At 49.8% G+C, this 17743-nt stretch overlaps 6 protein-coding genes across 7 annotated transcripts; 5 read left to right on the forward strand and 1 right to left on the reverse strand.

Moving 5' to 3' along the window:
- Positions 1-828: 828 nt before the first annotated feature.
- FOIG_04587 (uncharacterized protein) lies at positions 829-2574 on the forward strand. The gene has a single exon (XM_031202868.1). The coding sequence runs from the start codon at positions 1657-1659 to the stop codon at positions 2320-2322; it is 666 nt and encodes a 221-aa protein (XP_031068315.1). The 5' UTR covers positions 829-1656; the 3' UTR covers positions 2323-2574.
- A 1732-nt stretch (positions 2575-4306) lies between these two features.
- Positions 4307-6638, forward strand: FOIG_04588 (GTP cyclohydrolase II). The gene is made up of 2 exons (XM_031202869.1): positions 4307-5905; positions 5965-6638. Exons 1-2 carry the CDS (start codon positions 4787-4789, stop codon positions 6010-6012), a joined length of 1167 nt encoding a protein of 388 aa, XP_031068316.1. The 5' UTR covers positions 4307-4786; the 3' UTR covers positions 6013-6638.
- Positions 6639-6697: 59 nt separating this feature from the next.
- Positions 6698-11747, forward strand: FOIG_04589 (uncharacterized protein). Of its 2 annotated transcripts, XM_031202871.1 has the most exons (3): positions 6698-7085; positions 7138-10024; positions 10071-11747. In XM_031202871.1, exons 1-3 carry the CDS (start codon positions 6826-6828, stop codon positions 10083-10085), a joined length of 3162 nt encoding a protein of 1053 aa, XP_031068318.1. In that variant the 5' UTR covers positions 6698-6825; the 3' UTR covers positions 10086-11747. The 2 variants fall into 2 exon arrangements, with proteins under 2 accessions (XP_031068318.1, XP_031068317.1); XM_031202870.1 differs by having other exon boundaries at positions 7138-11747.
- A 52-nt stretch (positions 11748-11799) lies between these two features.
- FOIG_04590 (uncharacterized protein) lies at positions 11800-12799 on the forward strand. The gene has a single exon (XM_031202872.1). The coding sequence runs from the start codon at positions 12256-12258 to the stop codon at positions 12682-12684; it is 429 nt and encodes a 142-aa protein (XP_031068319.1). The 5' UTR covers positions 11800-12255; the 3' UTR covers positions 12685-12799.
- On the reverse strand, positions 12574-14111 carry FOIG_04591 (30S ribosomal protein S24e). Its single transcript, XM_031202873.1, has 3 exons — positions 13855-14111; positions 13303-13550; positions 12574-13241 (listed from the first exon to the last, which is right to left on the reverse strand). The coding sequence occupies exons 1-3, from the start codon at positions 13935-13937 to the stop codon at positions 13162-13164; spliced, it is 411 nt and encodes a 136-aa protein (XP_031068320.1). The 5' UTR covers positions 13938-14111; the 3' UTR covers positions 12574-13161.
- A 134-nt stretch (positions 14112-14245) lies between these two features.
- FOIG_04592 (uncharacterized protein) lies at positions 14246-16700 on the forward strand. The gene is made up of 2 exons (XM_031202874.1): positions 14246-14640; positions 14702-16700. The coding sequence occupies exons 1-2, from the start codon at positions 14404-14406 to the stop codon at positions 15488-15490; spliced, it is 1026 nt and encodes a 341-aa protein (XP_031068321.1). The 5' UTR covers positions 14246-14403; the 3' UTR covers positions 15491-16700.
- The last annotated feature ends 1043 nt before the right edge of the window (positions 16701-17743 follow it).

A 17743-nucleotide genomic window follows, 5' to 3' on the forward strand; every position in this document is an offset into this window, starting at 1 on the left:
CTCATATCTTTTTCAGTAAAAGAAGGCATTCTGAATTGATTGGCGTTAGTTTGAAATTAATTGGAATTAAATTGGTAGAGTTGTGACTGTTTAAAGTATATATAAATTGGGTGGCGGGGTTAAAAGGAAGGTGGCCGGTCTGTGGGGGTGGCCAGTCTTTGGGTGACGGACGTTACAGTCTGCCTTGTAGAATGGTACTTTTGACAAGTCCTAGATAACTTCGCAGACGCTGTTGGTTGGATGAGTTTTCATCTGATCCACCGTCTGAGAACCTGAGGCATTTGGCATTTCTTGGTGCTGTTATGTAGCGCGACCATTTAGGACGGTGCCTGCATCCGTACAGTATCACAATCACAGTGTTGGCGTTGAGTTGTCAGGCAGACATTCTTCGATATCGGGCATACAAATTGAGAGGCTCGATCGTGGCGCGAAGCATGCTGCACGTATCGTGGGCCTGCAGAGTTTTCGCTCCGTTTTCTACTCCGTCTAGTCCATTGTCCTACCTTAGTTATTCACCTGTATAGCCTGAGAAAACGGAGCGCGCGAATAAAACTGCACTGCTACATTAATCCACTCACACTTTTATTCTAGATTCTAGAGGTATAATGGCACGAAGCCATGCGATCGATCGATTACTCTGCCTGAGGCTGAGAGTACGGCAATTGATAGAGGTTTCCCGTTCCCGTTCCTGAGGCTCGAATGCACAGACATGGGTTGCTCAGGCACAAGAACAAGGGGGGCAAGGGAGGGTCAGGCACAGCGTGGCATCGTGCCAGGCACAAAACCAGTCAGAGCCCACGGCCCGACACCTCAAACCTTTGAGTGTGTGCATCTGCCGCCGTGCCGGGTCCCTGACTAACGCACCGTGCCTAAGACTTCATCCACTGAGACATTTTCCGGAACGCTACCAGAAGACACCCGGCCACTGGCTGCCCTTGGGTCTACCACACCTCTCTTGTTTCTCTTGTCGGCAGCGTGCCTGGCGGAGACAACTAAAAACTTCACTCTCTGGATACAACACCGACTAGTGAACTTGCCCCCATGTTCTGACCTCGCGAATCATGTCGCCTGTTTGTTTCCTCTCACTGACTCTGACTCTGGGGACCTGATGGGTCTAATGCTTGCACCCGAGTTCCACTCCTCCACAAACTTCAACTCCAGAGGTCACTTTTTTGCTCGGCCACGTCTAAGCTGTTTCGCCTCGATGCATGTACACGCATCCCTTTGTCTCCTAGACACATGCACACGCCCTGGCTAGTCTCTCCCTTTGCAAAAATTGAAATGTTTGATTCCCCGAGATCTCAGGATGTACCTCCGGTTGACAGGACCTTGTGGAGAGCCGCTCTCATACTCAATCTCATGTATATAAACTCCCGTCTCATCCACCTCTAATGCAAGATCTTTCCTTTGATTCAACACACACTCTCTTGTGAGATTCCTTCCTTTTATCCAAATCTTCTTACATTCACTCGGCTGGCCGTCGCTCCAGACCTTGATCTGAGATCAGTCCTTACAAACCACTCAACTTGCCCATTCATTCTCTCTCTCTCCGCCGTGCGTTGAGATATAACAACAAGTCGAGCCAGTCTCCAGAATACAACACACAATTCAAAGTACATAAAAAGTCAAGAACTTTTTCTCTACAACACCGTCAAAATGTTCACCAAGTTCACCACCATCCTTGCTGCTGCTTCTTCTGCTGCCTTGGTCTCTGCCGGCCCTCTCCCCCGTGGCGACTCGGGCTCTGCCAGCATCACCCCCCACGACCAGTACTCCAGCAGCATTGGAGTTCTCGGCTGCAAGATCAACACCAACCGCGTCGCCTACTGGCCCGGTTCCGTTGACTGCAACAACATCTGTGTCAAGGTCTCCAACGAGGGCCGCTCCGTCTATCTCCTCAAGATTGACTCGTCCGGTGGCGCTCACGACATCTCCTACGATGCCTGGAACTACCTTGGCTTCGGCGAGTCTGCCACCAAGGACCCCCAGCAGGGCGGTGGCATCGCCATGAACTACGAGTACGTCCACGCCTCCAAGTGCAAGGACCTCCTCGACAACGGCAAGCTCCCCCTTGCCGCCGCCAACTCCATGAACTACGTCGCCTCTTGCCTCAGCGAGCCCAATAGCTGGGTTGCCCAGAACTACGAGCTCTACAACATCAACGACCCCGTCTGCAAGCACGGTGTCGACGAGAAGTGCCACCTCAACCTTGCCGTCAGCAACCAGCCTGAGTGCCCCAGCGGTCTCGGCTCCGTCAAGGACCTCAACCTCAAGGTCGAGAACATCGCCTACGGCTCTGGCAAGAAGGTCGCTGCTCAGTAGATGACAACGCATGTCTTATGTCTTACATGCTACGATGATCACAATAGAAAATCGCCGCCCTAGCAGATAGATGCAGGGGGCGTATCACTCGCTACGAATGATATGAAACTTTTGGAATGGTACACAGGATACAGGAAGGAAAAAAGATAGATATGTTTTTGTTTTACATCTACTTCTCGTGTACATACTTGATGAAATGTCAATACATTACCATCTACCTCACTTTACTTTTGCCAATTCATTTGTGTGACCATATCAAAATGACGGCCTACAGCGCTTAAGAGTACTGAGACACCATCCCTTCGACTGGCCTCAGAGTGATTCAACTTGCAGTAATTGCTTTTGCATGTGTCACTTTTCAATTTATCACAATGCCTCTTATGTCACAGCACTTAAAGTCGAGTGGCTGAATCGGTATTTACACAGATCTATGACAACGCGTGAGATAGGGCTCGAAGTAATTTTCTCAACCGCATGCCGTGGCTTATTGACATCTATTTCTTTCCCCAACTGATACTCAAAAACTTCGATGAATAACTCAATCGCGATCAGGAACACCACGTTTTTCTGTTCCTTTCCATTTGGAGGCCTTTCAATGACCCCTTGGCGTGATGTGGCTTGCACCCTCCGCCACCCAGCCCCCCTCAGGCTCAGCCCTTACCTTAAGCTCCCCCTGATGAGGCATTTCCACAGCCCTGCAAGTTCTAGCACACCTGTGCAGTCAGCATCTTATCCTTGTAACTCTTTTCTTCTTCCTTGGAACCGTACAGTATGTACATGAGTTGTTGCTCCAAGGCGCGTAGGGCCAGCATTGACCAGTGGGGACAAGCAAGCCACGTGCAAAAGGATCACCAAGGCACAGTCGGACCGGCAGGGCTATCCTTCAACGTCATGCTTCTTTCACAGCGATCGACATCATCTGCTTCGCTGTCTCTGCAGCTTTCAATGATACTTCAGCCAAGGCGATCCTGTCATTAAACCTAAAGAACAATCACACCGCTCCAGCGCTTCGGCAGTTTGCTGTGTGTTCAGGGGTGCATCCGGGGGGTAACGCCAGCCCTATCAGCTTCAGCTAGGTACGTGTTTGCTTGCGCGCTCATGAAACAGGGGGAACAAAGAAACTATCAGTTCATCCCCTTATTCTCGTGGAGTGACAGCTATGAGATTCTGCCACGGCGGTTAGGTCTACTGTAACGCTGGACCTGCATTAGGGCTGAGATGGCCTTGTTTCATCCCTTCTTTGATGACTGGCTGTTTCGTGCGAGGGAGTGAAGTGTATTTGCTGATGAGGAGTGGTCTCGTGAACTCCCGTGTTGTTTGTCTGAGGGCATCGTAGTAATAAATGGCGGGGAGACCGTTAGATGCTTGGTAAACGGTCGTGGTCTTGGCATGAGTTTGTCAACGCCATGGTACTGGCTTACCCTAAAGCTCTTCATTTTCGAGAGTCAGAAGGTTCATCTATAGCAATTGCACAGCTTCATGCCACTGGTGACTTATCAAGCATTGGCAAATCATCTCTGCTGTATTTGTTCCTTGTGTGATTCCCCAGTCTTGGTTGTGTGTTACATATATACCTTTGAAGTCGCGTGACATATTGGAATAGCTTCAATTAAACACATTGAGGCCGAACTCAACCTTTTACTTTGGCCACCAAGTTTGTTGATCATGACAATCACTCAAAGCTTGGAAAGTCAAAGACGTCATTACTTGAGTCAATCAACTCGCAATGACATACTGGTTCTCATATATAGCGGAATTCCCCTACCCGACAGCACAACTGGAAGAGTTCACATGAGGAGCGGATGATTATCCGCATGTTTCGGTTACTGACTCAGAATCATTGGTGGATTGGAAATGCTGACAGAGACTCCCGTCAACGGCGCCCCGCTCGCCGGCCTCGGCCGCTTTCGCCGAGGTTCTCTAGAGGCATATCCCGTGCAAGTCCCGTCCCTCACGGCCGAAGCAGTATTGTAAGCATTTCGATAATACGGAATATATTCTCGAAGAATGTTATATCTTATCAATTTCAATAGTTGACCTGATATCATGGATCGTTCTATCAAGACATAATCGCATATTCCCGAGGATATAATCAGGGTCCAACCCCGCGGTGAAATTGTCATGAGCGCGCGCGATGGAAATGTCGTAGAAACCGATGACTAATGAGACCAACCCCGTTTTGTACCCTTGAATTCAAGCAACCCCACCATTCTATCAAGTCATGGTTCCGCAAACTATCGCCATACACAGAATTACACTACTCAATCCATTGCTTCAACACAACAGGCTACACACGACCATTCTGTATACCCAATTACCTCTCTCCCGCTCTCTGTAACAACGACTTTACCTCCCACCGATCGAAGCGCATTTAGCGAACCGCTCCGCCCGAGTTTGCGACACTTGAATCCGAATCCCCCAAAACCCGATCGCGGCGCCGTCCTTGCCCGCCTCAAGCCAGAACATGCCGTCTGATACCATGACAGGCTCACCGGCGGGCTCCAGCTCAGCTCTGCCCTCCTTCTACTCTCCCAAGATAGAGGCCGCAGATGCTTCTACCTCGCACAACGAACAATCCCTTGAGCAATCCATAGACTCATTGTCACTCTCCCCCGCTCCCTCCACTCCCGCCTCCGCTTCCGTCTCCGCCCACCCCGATCCCGAGACGCCGATCGGCCAAGAACCTCCGCCTTCACTGCTCTCGCCATCATTCACACCTCCCTCTACACCCGGAACTTCTACACCGTCGACTGCCGGCCTTCGCGGTGTTCCTGTCGATAGCTCCATTCCTTCCGGAGGATGCGGATCCAAGAAACCCAAGCTCCTCCAGACTCTCCCGGAGGTTGAGTGCATTGTTCGTGCCCGTATTCCCACGGTAGCAGGCACCGAGATGTTCTTGCACCTGTACACCAACAATGTGGATAACAAGGAACACCTTGCTATTGTGTTTGGCAACAATATCCGAAGTAAGAGTCTGGATGCTGTTCGAGAGGGCGAGACCGAGATGGACCGCATGGTGCGCGGCGCATACACAGGTAGACTGTTCCCCGGCCGCACAACCAGTGGTGTCGAGTCAGCAGCGCCTCAAGAGCAACAGCCACCGCAGCCGTCAGGCCAGCCTCCCCTGGTGAGAATTCACTCCGAGTGCTACACGGGTGAGACAGCATGGTCAGCGCGATGCGACTGCGGAGAACAACTCGACGAAGCTGCTCGTCTGATGAGTCTACCTGGTAACAAGGCCGGCGGTATTATTATTTATCTGCGACAGGAAGGTCGTGGAATTGGTCTTGGCGAGAAGCTCAAGGCTTATAATCTTCAGGATTTGGGATCTGATACTGTTGAAGCGAATTTGTTGTTGCGCCATCCTGCTGATGCTCGAAGCTATGGCTTGGCTACGGCTATGTTGCTTGATCTTGGACAGCCAGAGGTTCGATTGTTGACCAACAATCCTGACAAGATTCGCGCGGTTGAGGGCCCTAATAGGGAGGTTGTGGTCAGGGAGCGTGTGGCTATGGTTCCCCTGTCCTGGAAGGGTCGGGGAGGGTTCAGGAGTCAAGAGGTGGAGGGCTATCTTAAGACGAAGGTATGCTATAACAAGACAGACCAGCTCCTTATAAGCTGTCAGCTAACAATGGATCTTAGATCGAGAAAATGGGCCATATGCTCGATATGGCAGCGCTCCCACAGTAGACTATCAAGACATAACGAAATATACCAATATGGAAGATGTTGTTTGGCCAGGAGCTCTTGTCATCATTGAATGGAGTTTATCGTCGTTCTTTGGGATTGATTGACGGCGTTGGCGGCAGGAGCTTGATGTATATGTAGACAAAACCACACACCCAACATGTTCGGGAGCTGCGCTTTGCATCATGACTTGCAATCACTGGTGCATTGTTGGTGTACAGGCTCAGGATACCAGAAGCTGATTATATCATAAGGTTGTTGTCATTTATCATAAGACTTTTCTTTTTTGCCCAAACCTCAATGTGTTTACAAGAACAAGATGCTTGCTATCCAGGAATGGAACAACTTTGGCTTTGTACCCTGATGATCTAATTCCATTGGTGTTGGATTGGCATTAGAGGTTCATATTTACACCCACACCCACTTTCTTGGAAACGAGATGTCTTTGAGGATTTAAGAATAATCTGAGCCAGTACATAGCGATAGAATCTCAAGCTATGCAACAATTCGCTAGAAAATGGGTAACAACTTGATATTCGATAGCTTAATATCCTTTCTGCACTGTCATTTCCGAAATGGTCGGTCCTAAACGTTTGTCGTTGATAGTGGGTCGGGCCTTGCCGTTGAAGGAGCTGCTGTGACGATTTTACAGGCCTAGCGCTTTTCTTTGCCGGCGCGTGTCAAGCTTCTCAAAATCGCATCTTCAACTTCTTTTCGCGCCGATTTTCGCATTTTCACACCGCATTAGTTCTTCTTTTTTCCTTTGCGACTTTAACATAATCATGCTATCATAGGGTACAAAAGAAATCTCCCATAATGTCCACGACGATTCGTTTGCGGCTCGTCATCCGCAGACATGCCGTCCCCGACGTTAAGCTCGTCTGGCCTTGCGTCGCAAACGACGATTTGACTGTGGCTAGGCTCCTCGCGCTGGTCAATGAGGTAGTGCCGCTTGAGAGTGGCGACTGGGGTCTTGAGGACTATGTTGTCGAGCTGTATGATGGCAAGGGCGATAGTTTCGAGCTGCTACATTTTCAGCCCGTCGGCAAAGTTTTGAAGGAGGATGACCAAGTTTTGTATGACCTGCAGCTCTTCCCCCGATGTTTTCGCATACTAACAGTTTCACAGAATAAGATCACTTTCTACCGACGATTTAAGACGACGAAGACTCAGCGGCCGACACCAAATATCCTACGATGGAAAGCATCTTATCGATGGACTTGCTTTTGGAAGGCCGTGGTTAAGGGCGCCACGCGATCGTCCAGCACTTGACCTACCCCCTCGAAAACGAGCACGTATCACACACGAAGAAGAGCTCGACGAAGACGACGATGATGGTTCATATGCGGACGAAGAAGACCAATCAGAGCAGCTCTTGCTGAAAGACTCTGTACCCCCTGAACTGGAGGAACCGGGCAGTGTTCGCTTGAGAGCAAGATTTGTGGACAGCGATCAACTCGAAGAAGAGGACGAGGATGAAGACCTTGACGACGAAAACGATCTTCAGCCTATAGAAGAAGTTCACGCAGAGTCTGCGGTCGACGAGGAGGATGAAGACGACGCTGAAGGTAGCGACGAGGACAACTTGGATGCGGATCTTTCTGACGAGCTGAGACTTCTGCAAGAAGACAATGCCATAGTCGAGCAAACGCCTGCTAAGGAACAGGAAACCCTTCTTTCGGGAGACAGCAGCCAAGATCCACAAGCACTTCTGCCTACACACGGGTTCGACGTGTCGTGGCTCGACAAGATCACTGCTCTGCGAGCTGCATTTCCCCTGACTCCAGTTTCCACGCTGCAAGACGAGATGAACCAAAACAAGGATCTGCGAAAAACATACGAAAAACTGTCCGAAGCCAATAAGCCCGTGATTAGCTACGATGAAGCGCTTGAACGAGTTCTTCTAGGCCCCGGGCTCTCAGATGCGCCGTCACTCAATCTCGACCAGCCTAGTGAAGATGAAGAAGACCCAGAAGATCGAATACTACTCCTCCCTGGTCAGGCGGAGACTAAGGACGCAACACGCCCATTGATTCAAGAGATTGAAGAAGAGCCAGCGCCTATTAGTACGCCACGCGTGTCACAGAACCAGACATCAAGACCTTTGATTAGTGAAGTCCCTAATCAGGAGGAAGACGCATCGAGCTCCAGCAGTAGTTCAGACTCTGACTCCGATTCTGATTCTGACTCTGACTCTGACGTGGATATGGAGAAGAAATCGAATTCAGAATCGGACAGCGACTACGACGATTCGGACGACGATTCAAGTGACGACTCTGATGTCCCGGCCCAGACACCTTCACGGCCAGCCAACACCACCCAGGAAGACTCTGAAGACTCCGACTCGAGTGACTCTGATTCGGATTCAGATTCTAGTTCCGATTCAAGCAAGGGCGCTGAGGCTACCAAAGACTCCGCTGAAAGTGACTCGGATGACAGCAGCGACAGTTCAAGCGACTCAGACTCCAGCTCAAGTGAATCCGATTCGGAGTCAAAGCCCGAGGAGATTTCATCGAAAAAGCAGCCTCAAACGAAGCAACCGCAAGCTCCAGCAAACTCCGAGCCCAAGACCAATGGCCAAACTGTCAAAGCAGCACCCGAACCCGCTCAAGGGCCGAAGCCGCCTGGAACTGGGCTGGCGAAGACGCAGAAGAGGAATGCCCGGAAACGAGACGCCAAGAGACTCAAGGCTATGCAGGCCCTGGATGATACACAATCTCAGCCGTCTGTCAATGGTACTGCAAGCGAGGAAGCTGAGCTTCTGGCTCGAAAGCGGGCACTTCTCAGTGCCGTGAGTGATGAGCAAGAGGATGACCCAAGCCCACCCAAGGACGCACCAAACAAGGAGACCAGACCTATGATAGTCGAAGTTGAAGAGGAAACACCAGCCGTCACTACGAGCCAAGACGCAACCCCAGTCGAAGAAGAGCCTGTCCCGGCTCAGCGCCGCCACAAAGTCGACATGGGAGCCGGACGACGACTTCTCCTCGGTGCTCTTGGATTAAAGAACCCAAAGACCGAAGCGGATGAAGACAAGCTTCGCGACAGTCTAATGAAGAATGTGAAGCCTCTGCAAAATCCTCGAGTTCAGGCTGAAGAAGCCAAGGTCAACGATAACAAACCAGCAGAAGAGCAACTGGATGAAGATCCTGAAGCATGGCGAAAGAAGATTTCTTACCGGGCTGTCGAATGCTGTCATGATGATGTTGTGTTGAGTGAGCCACCATTCCCATTCGTACAGCGATGGGACCCTCAGCAACAATATGGATCAATGAGGAAGAGAAAGAGAGCATCGCAAAATTTCAACGATGAGAGCTACTACGAAGAGGATTCTCAGCAATGGAATGGTGGTGAAGAGTGGAACGATAACAGTCAAAGGAAGAAGAAAAAGAACAAGAAGCGAAAAAACAAAGGTGGCTATGACGGAGAATACGACGAAGAGGAGTCACCCGAGGGTTCTTTTGGTGGGACAGGAGCGAACGGTGATGAAGATATTGTATTGAATTATGATGACATTCCAACCAAGCATCGCCCCGAGGAGAGTCAGTTTACAGACACAGATGATCTCCCTTCGCTGCCCTCAGATATCAGTACGCTCCCCGGCCTTACGCTGTCTGACATGAAGCCAGGAATGGTTGCCACCTGGAAGCAGTTACTCATGTCCAAGGCGACCAACTGGCAGCCCGAAATGGTACCCATGACCGGGCTTATCCTTTCGATCAGCGAGGACAACTGCATGCATGTCCTTCTAGCGAAGAGGGACCGGGAGGGAAACGATAAGGAATACGACGAACACACAGGTCAACGGATTTATGCAAAGTTCGAAGCACCAGACCTTGATGAAGACGAAGAGGACGACGGCCGAAGAGAGATTCCGTGGGCAGAAATGTCCGACCCGAGACTGGTCCAGCCAGCACCGCCACCTGCTATGCTGGAGACTTCTGCTAAGAGCATAAAGCTTCAGGCCGAACAGAACAAACCCGTACAGAATGGAAATTCCACGGCGGACAACAAGGTTAGCGCAAGAACAGATCCCGATGAGACTATGGCTGAGGAGTTAGATACGCAGAAAGTGAGAGCCGAGGTGGAGGCCGATTTGAAGGAACAGGAAACTGAAGGGGAACCCTCAGGAACCGACAAGTCAATATCGATCCCTTCTGGTCAGCAACCACCACGACTTGAATTTACGGCTTCCGGAAACGACAGTCTGATCAGCAGCTTTGTTCAGCCTGCTGGGTTGAGTAAAATTGACAGTCCTCTCCACCAACTACAGGAATCTATGCAAGCGTCCGTGTCCCAGTTGCAATCTCTTTTGTCGCGTGATTCAGGTAAGGGTAAAAAAGATAACGGGGAGAGAGAGAAGCCAGGGATCGATGAGTCGGATGGAGCAAAGGATGCAAAGGATTCTGAAGGAGAGCCGGTACCGACAGTCGAAGGTAGCTGGGACGCAGTTATTCCTGATACTATACCCTCACCGGATCTGCCACCACTGCCGACAAAAGACGATGCACTTGTCGACCATCGTTTGTTGGTGGTGCCCTCATCTGCGGGTAGCGTTCGCAGTGGACGGCAACCCCCATCAGTCAGCGGCCTTGACGACCTACCAGAGGGGCGAATTGAAGTATCAGTCGAAGGGGGCATAGTTGATGATCCTCACGGGAGAAACGCCAGCCCACAAGTGACGAACGAATCTCGCCTGAGAAGCAGCAGTCCCTTTCCCTCACTGGAGGCAATTTTTCATACAGCGAGGCAGACACAAAGTCCTCTGAAGTTCAGTCAAATGTCAGTGCCCCGGTTCATAAAGTCCGAAAAGAAAGATGGGGATTATGAAGAGGCGATGCGAAAGTTGGACGAGGGCGAGGAGTCTGATCGTTCACCTGATCGCAACAAATCTTTACGGAGCTTGTTTCCAAATGCGACACAGCCTGAATCTCAAAAGGAGAGTCCCCTGATATGCTCGTTCAAGAGCGAGGGATCCAAGCCTGAAGCATCTGAGGCTAAGCATGTTGCGACACCAGCGACATCTCAGAAAGTGAAGCAAGAATCACAGTTCGTCATCCCAGAGGGCAGCCAGGTTATCGAACTGAGCTCTAGTCCACTATCAGTACAGTATACCGAGGACTATGCCCAAGACAGCGAGGACGAAACGTATCAGGATTCTCCATTGCCACAGGGTTCAGGTTGGGTGCAGAAGAAACATAGTGAAGTCAACACGCGAAGCCGGGGAAAGAGTCTACCCGCGACAGATGCGAAGAAAACGACAAGTGTACAAAGCCGAACTACACGCGGACAGACATCTGCTTCACTGGCTCAAGAGGTGTTGACGAGTGCCTATAGTCAGATCAAGGGTCGTAGGAAGACAACACGAAGGTTCTGACAGACACAGGATGGTTCCAAGTTATGGAAGTACTGGAACGGTTGAGAAAGGATCTTTTGCATCGGGCGCTCCATCGCCTTATTTTAGTTCGAGCAGCAGGGGTATGAAAAGGATTGGTAAGGGAAATTATGTATCAAAGCATTCTGTATTTCAGGGAACATGGCGTTGGGGAAGCATAGCGTGTCAGCCCAGCGTATGGCTCAAGACAAAAGATGAAGCTGGTTAAAATCTGCACCTTAATAAAGCAAGCAAAGAAACAAGAAACAAGCTTGAAAAATAGCCAAGATTCACGAAACTCAAATCATTATTCTCCTTCTCATTCTTAATGCCCAGCGTCTCATGTGAGGACCATCACGAACCCATCCTTTAGCCCCAGTGCCTGTCTCAGCGCAGTCCTAGCTGCATCACGAGCAGCGCACCTCAGCCAACCAAGTCGTTTGAGCGAGCAGATGATGCAGCGAAACAACCCACCATCTTTTCGCATCTTGCCTAGAATTTACCAGTTAAGCCTAATTTTTGTCTCTGTTCTAGCGTCTCATGAGCACTTTTTATTGAGAACCTGTTGGCTATTGTCGCGTGGTTTGAATGTTCATCATGGGGCTGTCTTGGGGAGATATAAGTATATTGTTCGGGATATGGAACGTGAGGTTTGTCGGTCCTTTTTTTAAACTTGTTCTGCTTTGTGAAATTGTGACTACTGCTGTTGTGTTCATTGGAGAACTGTGAACCGTTTGGTTAAGACGGGTATATAACGACGAGATCAACCCGTTGAGACGATTATCTACCACTTTGCCCAGAAATCAACCAACTCACACGGAATATCTTGATATAAAAGCATACCAGCTTCAAAGAGAAACAATACCGCAATCATGTTGCCTCTCAACTACGTCTTTACCCTTCTCGCTATGTTGAGTATGGGCCTCTGTCTACCCACTCAGACACCAGAGCCTCAACCTGCACCTACACTCTCACCCGGCCTCCCAGACACAACAGGTCTTCCGGTTCTTCCAGGCGGTTCATTCTTCGAAGAGAGACAAGAGAGAAACAACGCCAACCCATCTGTCTTCAACCCTCCCGTCACAGCTGCCCCCGATCAAGCAGAACAATTGGCGAGCATGGGCTGGGCGCAAACAACCTACTACGAATGCAAGACGAGAGATGGAAAGGAGCGCTGTGGATGGCATATCCCCGTGTACAAGGCTGGCGCTGAGGGCCGGCAAGCTGAGATTGTGCACTGGAAGGTCGTCGTTGGAATCGCATTGGGGTTGGCAATGTTGATATATGGAGGATTGTGGTGAAGAGTTGATCTGAAGATGCATTGGGTGGAGTTTGGAGTTTTGGATAGATATGTTGATACCCTCTTGCTGCTGGGCGGCGTCTGATTGATTAAAAACATTCTGTATTGCTCTCGCATACCTTTTTTTTTTTTTGCAGTGATATAAAGTCATGAGTCATGCATTCACGAACCGTAGAACCAAGTAGTGAAAACCCGCGTAAACCAGAGACGTTGTTATTTTTGATTTTGGTCCGAAACCCGAAGAACACCATTGATTTCATGCTAGTGTAATTGAGAAGAGACGCCGGTGAAAGCAATCCTCCTCATCGAGTCCAGAATAGCCCCCCGCCATCCGCCCAGCAAGTCCCTGTACCCTATGCCGATGCCGACGCCGACGAGGATGGACCGTAAATGGACGCACCACCGCATGCACGCAGCCATAGCTGCTCCCCAACCAGCCCGAGGATATACACAAGCCCAAGCCAAGTCATCGAGTCGTTTATTTCTCCTTCTTGGCCTTGGCACCCTTGACCTTTGCCGTACCACGGAGGGTCTTTTGTCGGTTCTTGCGCTGCTTGCCTGTAGTTGTCTGTCAGCCTGACTAACCCCTTTGAACTCTGATGATTGTGGTGAAACGCACGCTGCTGTCGGGAGGCACGCTCGGCCTTGGTGGCGAGACCAACCCGCACCAATCGGTACTGGGGCTCGAACTTCTTCATGGCCTCGGGGGAGTCATAGACGAGAGCGAAGCCGGTGGTCTTGCCGCCACCGAACTGGGTTCGGAGACCGAAGACGGAGATCTGGTCCTTCTGGGCCTTGTAGAGAGAACCGAGCTTCTCACGGAGCTCCTCCTTGGAGATGTTGGCACGGTTGGGGTGGAGGATGTCACTATTAAACGCAATCGCCGGTCAGCCCAAGAGTTCCCAAGCACAAAATGATAGGCCCTATGTCGTGTCCCATCGTATCCCATCATCGATGCTTTATGCCCGCCTGTCCCAATTTCTGAACGTGTTTTCGATAAATTTCGTTATGTGGCGTAGAATCGTGCAGAACAGCGATATATCGAGCGGGGAAAAAGAGGCAGGCGAGTTCAAGCATCGACTCAGGTGATGGTATCGACGAAGCAGCAACCGCGCGGTGCGGCAGACGCAATATGGAGACGTATCATCAAGAATCTGAGGGTATCACTCACACGACCATCTGCTTACGGCCCAGCAGAGGGTTGCGGATGAACTTGCGAGTTCGGAGGGTGACGGGGGAGTCGTTGTCCGCCATTTTTGCCGATTGTCGTGATGGTCTCTGGGGGTTAGTTGACGGTGGAGAGACTGGGCGTTGATGGGTGAGGTCGTTCGGTTGATGAAGTTGTCACACTGAAAATCCAACTTTGGTCGCTTAATTTGGTCCAACCCTAATCTCGTTGCGCTTGTGCGCGATTTGATGCCTCGATTCTGAGGCGCGAGCACACAAGGGTTTTTTTTCGTCGAAATCACGTGGAGGAGATCTCGGACAATGTTCGGGTGAGTGAGCCTGGGAATAGTCGGATATTACAAAAGGCTTCGGCCTCTCAAGTTGGAGATGTCCAAGTTTCAACTCCAGTCTTTGGTGGAGATAGTGTCGTCAGGCCACTCCAAGTCCACAATTGAGTTGTTGTCTGCGATGATTCCAGGATGTCTCTCACGTAGTTTATACGAAATATACGAAACCAACAAAATTGAAAACAACGGTTCCATTCGCCTCCAAAATGTCGTCAAGTTCCAAACAAGTTGACCGGTTCTGTCATCAGTATCTCCAGCTCCAGTCTGACTTGGACTATCCAGAAGCTTCACTGTTGAAGACTTCTCAAGTTCAAGATGCGTTTTATGAGAGGTTATTCGCTGATGGAGCCGTGAGATATGGACCTCCTCCACGGTTTCAGCTTCGAGTTCTCAAAGAGCTCATGTCCAGAATTGAAGCTAGCATTGATGACTGGGAAGAGTATGTAAGTCATCGTCGTTAACATCACTCTGTCTCCTTCTCGTATCATTTACTAACTTACCCAGGGCGTATCTGATGACTTGATGTCTGCACTTTCACTCTTTCTCGCAAACCCATTACCTTCAGAAGCCACTTCTGCTCAACAAAAGTCCTATGTCACATACCATCTCTCTGAGTTATGTGAAGACAACTCAGAGCCAAGCCCGCAGGCGCCTCATATCACCCTTCTTGAGAACCATTCTCTCATCTCAGGCTCAGGGACCACTGGTCTACGCACGTGGGAGGCTGCCCTTCACTTGGGGTCATACCTTAGCCAGAACAGACACATTGTCAAGGGAAAGCGAGTCTTGGAACTAGGAGCTGGTACAGGATATCTTTCTATTCTTTGCGCCAACTTTCTCGACTCTCAACATGTCATAGCATCAGATGGCTCTGACGATGTGATCAACAATCTCCCCGATAACCTTTTCCTCAATGAGCTTCAAGATTCCGTTCAAGTAACCCCAATGGACGTCAAATGGGGACATGCACTCATGGGCACCGAAGAGGAGAAATGGAATGGTGGACGTCCTATTGATGTCGTGCTAGGCGCCGATATTACTTACGACAAGAGCGTAATCAGAGCCCTGATCGGGACTCTGCGTGAGGTATTTGACCTTCATCCACATGTGGAGGTTTTCATCTCAGCGACACAACGAAACGAGAAGACGTTTCAAGCGTTCTTGGACCAGTGCCAAGCTAACGGACTCGCCGTCGAGGTGATACAATTCCCAATTCCAAAGCGGGAAGTTCAACAAGGGCCTTTTTACAACGATAATGTCGCTATCCATATCTGCAAAGTTTCCAGAACGTAACCGGGCCCCTGGAATCCAGGGCGACACTATACTCAATTCATGTCAATAGAGGGCGGGAGCTAGGATAGCGCAGTCTGCCAAAGGGAAAACTCCTCTGCATTCCAGTTAAGAAGTCGGCGTCAACCAGCGACATTCGGATGTCTCACCATGAATTATCTATACAGAATGCGGCATCTTGATAATTCGGGAGATCCGAAAAAGCACAAAAGCTGAACGACTCAACTGCCAAACTATTGTTACAGAAAACACATCACGGCTAGACAGAATCTTGGTTGTAAAGCGTCGTGCCACTGAAGTGATAATCGGCTCACGATAAGCGCTGTGGCCATGCGGTTCGTGGCTAGGTGTCGCTCGGCTGGCTGTATTTGTCATGGGATTTTTGACGTATCAGAGACTTGAAGACTCGGATGCAACGGGCATAGCAATTGCATGATCTCGATATGTCACTTGAGCTCGGATATGGGGAAAAGTCACACCACTGCATGTCAACCATGATGATACCTCTGAACCTTGGCTCAAAGCATGGGCCCACGGTTAGCCGACCCGATGAACCTCTTCATCAGACTTCTGTTTGCCTTGAAGAAATGGTCAATTGCACAGATTGAAGACATGGCAAACTCCCCAACAACTTTGTTGCCCCCCAGGTACAGAACCGCACTACAAGTTGGCCTAGGCTTTCGAGGCCATAGGATGCTCAAATAGAACGCCAGAATCAGCCTCCGAGACCCCTGAAGGCAATTAGGTTTTAGTTGCGGGGAAGAGCAAAAAGGGTTGGCTCCAGAGGGCACAATCTAGAAGCTGACAAGCAGGCGATCTGGGCTGATGATTGGCTTTGCCCCGCGCTCGATGGCGACAGGTGCTTATTATCCTGTTGGTAGTTGGAATCCCGTCAAGTTGGTCAGGTGCCCCGGGGTGTAGCTCTCTTACCAGCCAAGAACGTGGCACCCTTGGGGATGAACGGACAAAGAGCCACGGGATCAGTGGCCTCAACTTGAAGACGATCTGGGTGTAGTAGGTTCGGGAGAGTGACGCTGGAGGCCGCGGGCTGGAATGTACGCTCCGGCACGACACTACTATTCAGACTGTCGATAGTCCGTCATTGCACTCGCCTTCTTAGCGGGGAGTAGTGCTGAGAAGACTGTGTGAATGTTGATAATGTCTTCAAATAGACTGAAGTTCTAAATGGTACAAACTTTGCACTGTGCTCTATCAATTGGTGATCTGCCTCTTGAAGCTGTCCGTTGAAGGAGGAGTTGAAAATGACGATGGAGGAGATGAGTTGTCTTGAAAAGCAGACTGACACACAACCTCAATGCCCTGATACTACGTCGATGTACGTCGTAGGCGTACAGGGTGTAGCACGATCCAAACAGAAGCTTTTGCTCATCGTCACTTGATGCTCAAGACTTCATACCACTTGCGTAATGGGCATATCAAAAAGAGACTTTTCTAGCCGTGAATGACACACACTGACGATTACCCTAGACAGAAAAGTGTAGTTTGCCGAGAAACACTTACATCATGGAACGAATCAAAGGCGACGAAATGGCAGTCAACGTTTCTGCCTTGTATGCAAAGCCAATCCGATTAGATATACGTGAGAAAGCTTCTTATCGGAAGTTTTGTGGTCTTTGTTTCCGGTGATCGATTGACATGAACTAGCAGATCAGGTGAAAGCTTGGTCAAGCTCTGAGCCACAAATGTGATCAACGAAGAGCTATCGACATGTTTCGTGTTGATTACGATTGAATTCCCCAGAAAAAAAAACCTTTCCTTTTTGCGGACTTGAATGAGGTGATGTTGGTGTTTGAAACGTCATGTGTCTTTTCCCACCAATCCGTCGGCAATCGGCTATGCAAGCAAGTCGATCACGACGAGAGAGAGCAACGCCCCTGAAAATCAACTGATGATCCATGTTGCATCAATTGAATTGTGTTGAGTTGTGAATCAAGGAAAAGAACGAAAATATACTTAGAATGTATATTTTTCGTCTCATCTTAAGCTCCCTTGTTTATTTCGGGAAGAGCTCTACTCTTGCAGGGGCTTATCCTTGACCTTCAATTTACTCTGCAGCCGGGGACAGCACCTCAATCGTTATCGTGAGGATACAAGGGTCAAGCAAGAGTCCACAACTTTTTCAAGGACGGGGAATTGGGGATTACGCGTTGTACTGTTCTGTTACAGTTTCTTTCTCCATAGCTGTATCAAGTCCGCAAGCAGCCGGGCAATTCGTCACGATGGAACCTGTTCGCA

The sequence above is a fragment of the Fusarium odoratissimum genome (assembly GCF_000260195.1).
Source record: "Fusarium odoratissimum NRRL 54006 unplaced genomic scaffold supercont1.5, whole genome shotgun sequence".
Classification (NCBI taxonomy): Eukaryota; Fungi; Ascomycota; class Sordariomycetes; order Hypocreales; family Nectriaceae; genus Fusarium; species Fusarium odoratissimum.

Coding starts and splice junctions, on each gene's coding strand:
- FOIG_04587 (XM_031202868.1), top strand. CDS start 1,657: ATGTTCACCAAGTTCACCACCATCCTTGCTGCTGCTTCTTCTGCTGCC.
- FOIG_04588 (XM_031202869.1), top strand. CDS start 4,787: ATGCCGTCTGATACCATGACAGGCTCACCGGCGGGCTCCAGCTCAGCT. Junction 5,906..5,964: donor AGGGCTATCTTAAGACGAAG/GTATGCTATAAC, acceptor AATGGATCTTAG/ATCGAGAAAATGGGCCATAT.
- FOIG_04589 (XM_031202870.1), top strand. CDS start 6,826: ATGTCCACGACGATTCGTTTGCGGCTCGTCATCCGCAGACATGCCGTC. Junction 7,086..7,137: donor AAGGAGGATGACCAAGTTTT/GTATGACCTGCA, acceptor ACAGTTTCACAG/AATAAGATCACTTTCTACCG.
- FOIG_04590 (XM_031202872.1), top strand. CDS start 12,256: ATGTTGCCTCTCAACTACGTCTTTACCCTTCTCGCTATGTTGAGTATG.
- FOIG_04591 (XM_031202873.1), bottom strand. CDS start 13,937: ATGGCGGACAACGACTCCCCCGTCACCCTCCGAACTCGCAAGTTCATC. Junction 13,551..13,854: donor GGCCGTAAGCAGATGGTCGT/GTGAGTGATACC, acceptor TGCGTTTAATAG/TGACATCCTCCACCCCAACC. Junction 13,242..13,302: donor GCGTGCCTCCCGACAGCAGC/GTGCGTTTCACC, acceptor AGACAACTACAG/GCAAGCAGCGCAAGAACCGA.
- FOIG_04592 (XM_031202874.1), top strand. CDS start 14,404: ATGTCGTCAAGTTCCAAACAAGTTGACCGGTTCTGTCATCAGTATCTC. Junction 14,641..14,701: donor TTGATGACTGGGAAGAGTAT/GTAAGTCATCGT, acceptor TAACTTACCCAG/GGCGTATCTGATGACTTGAT.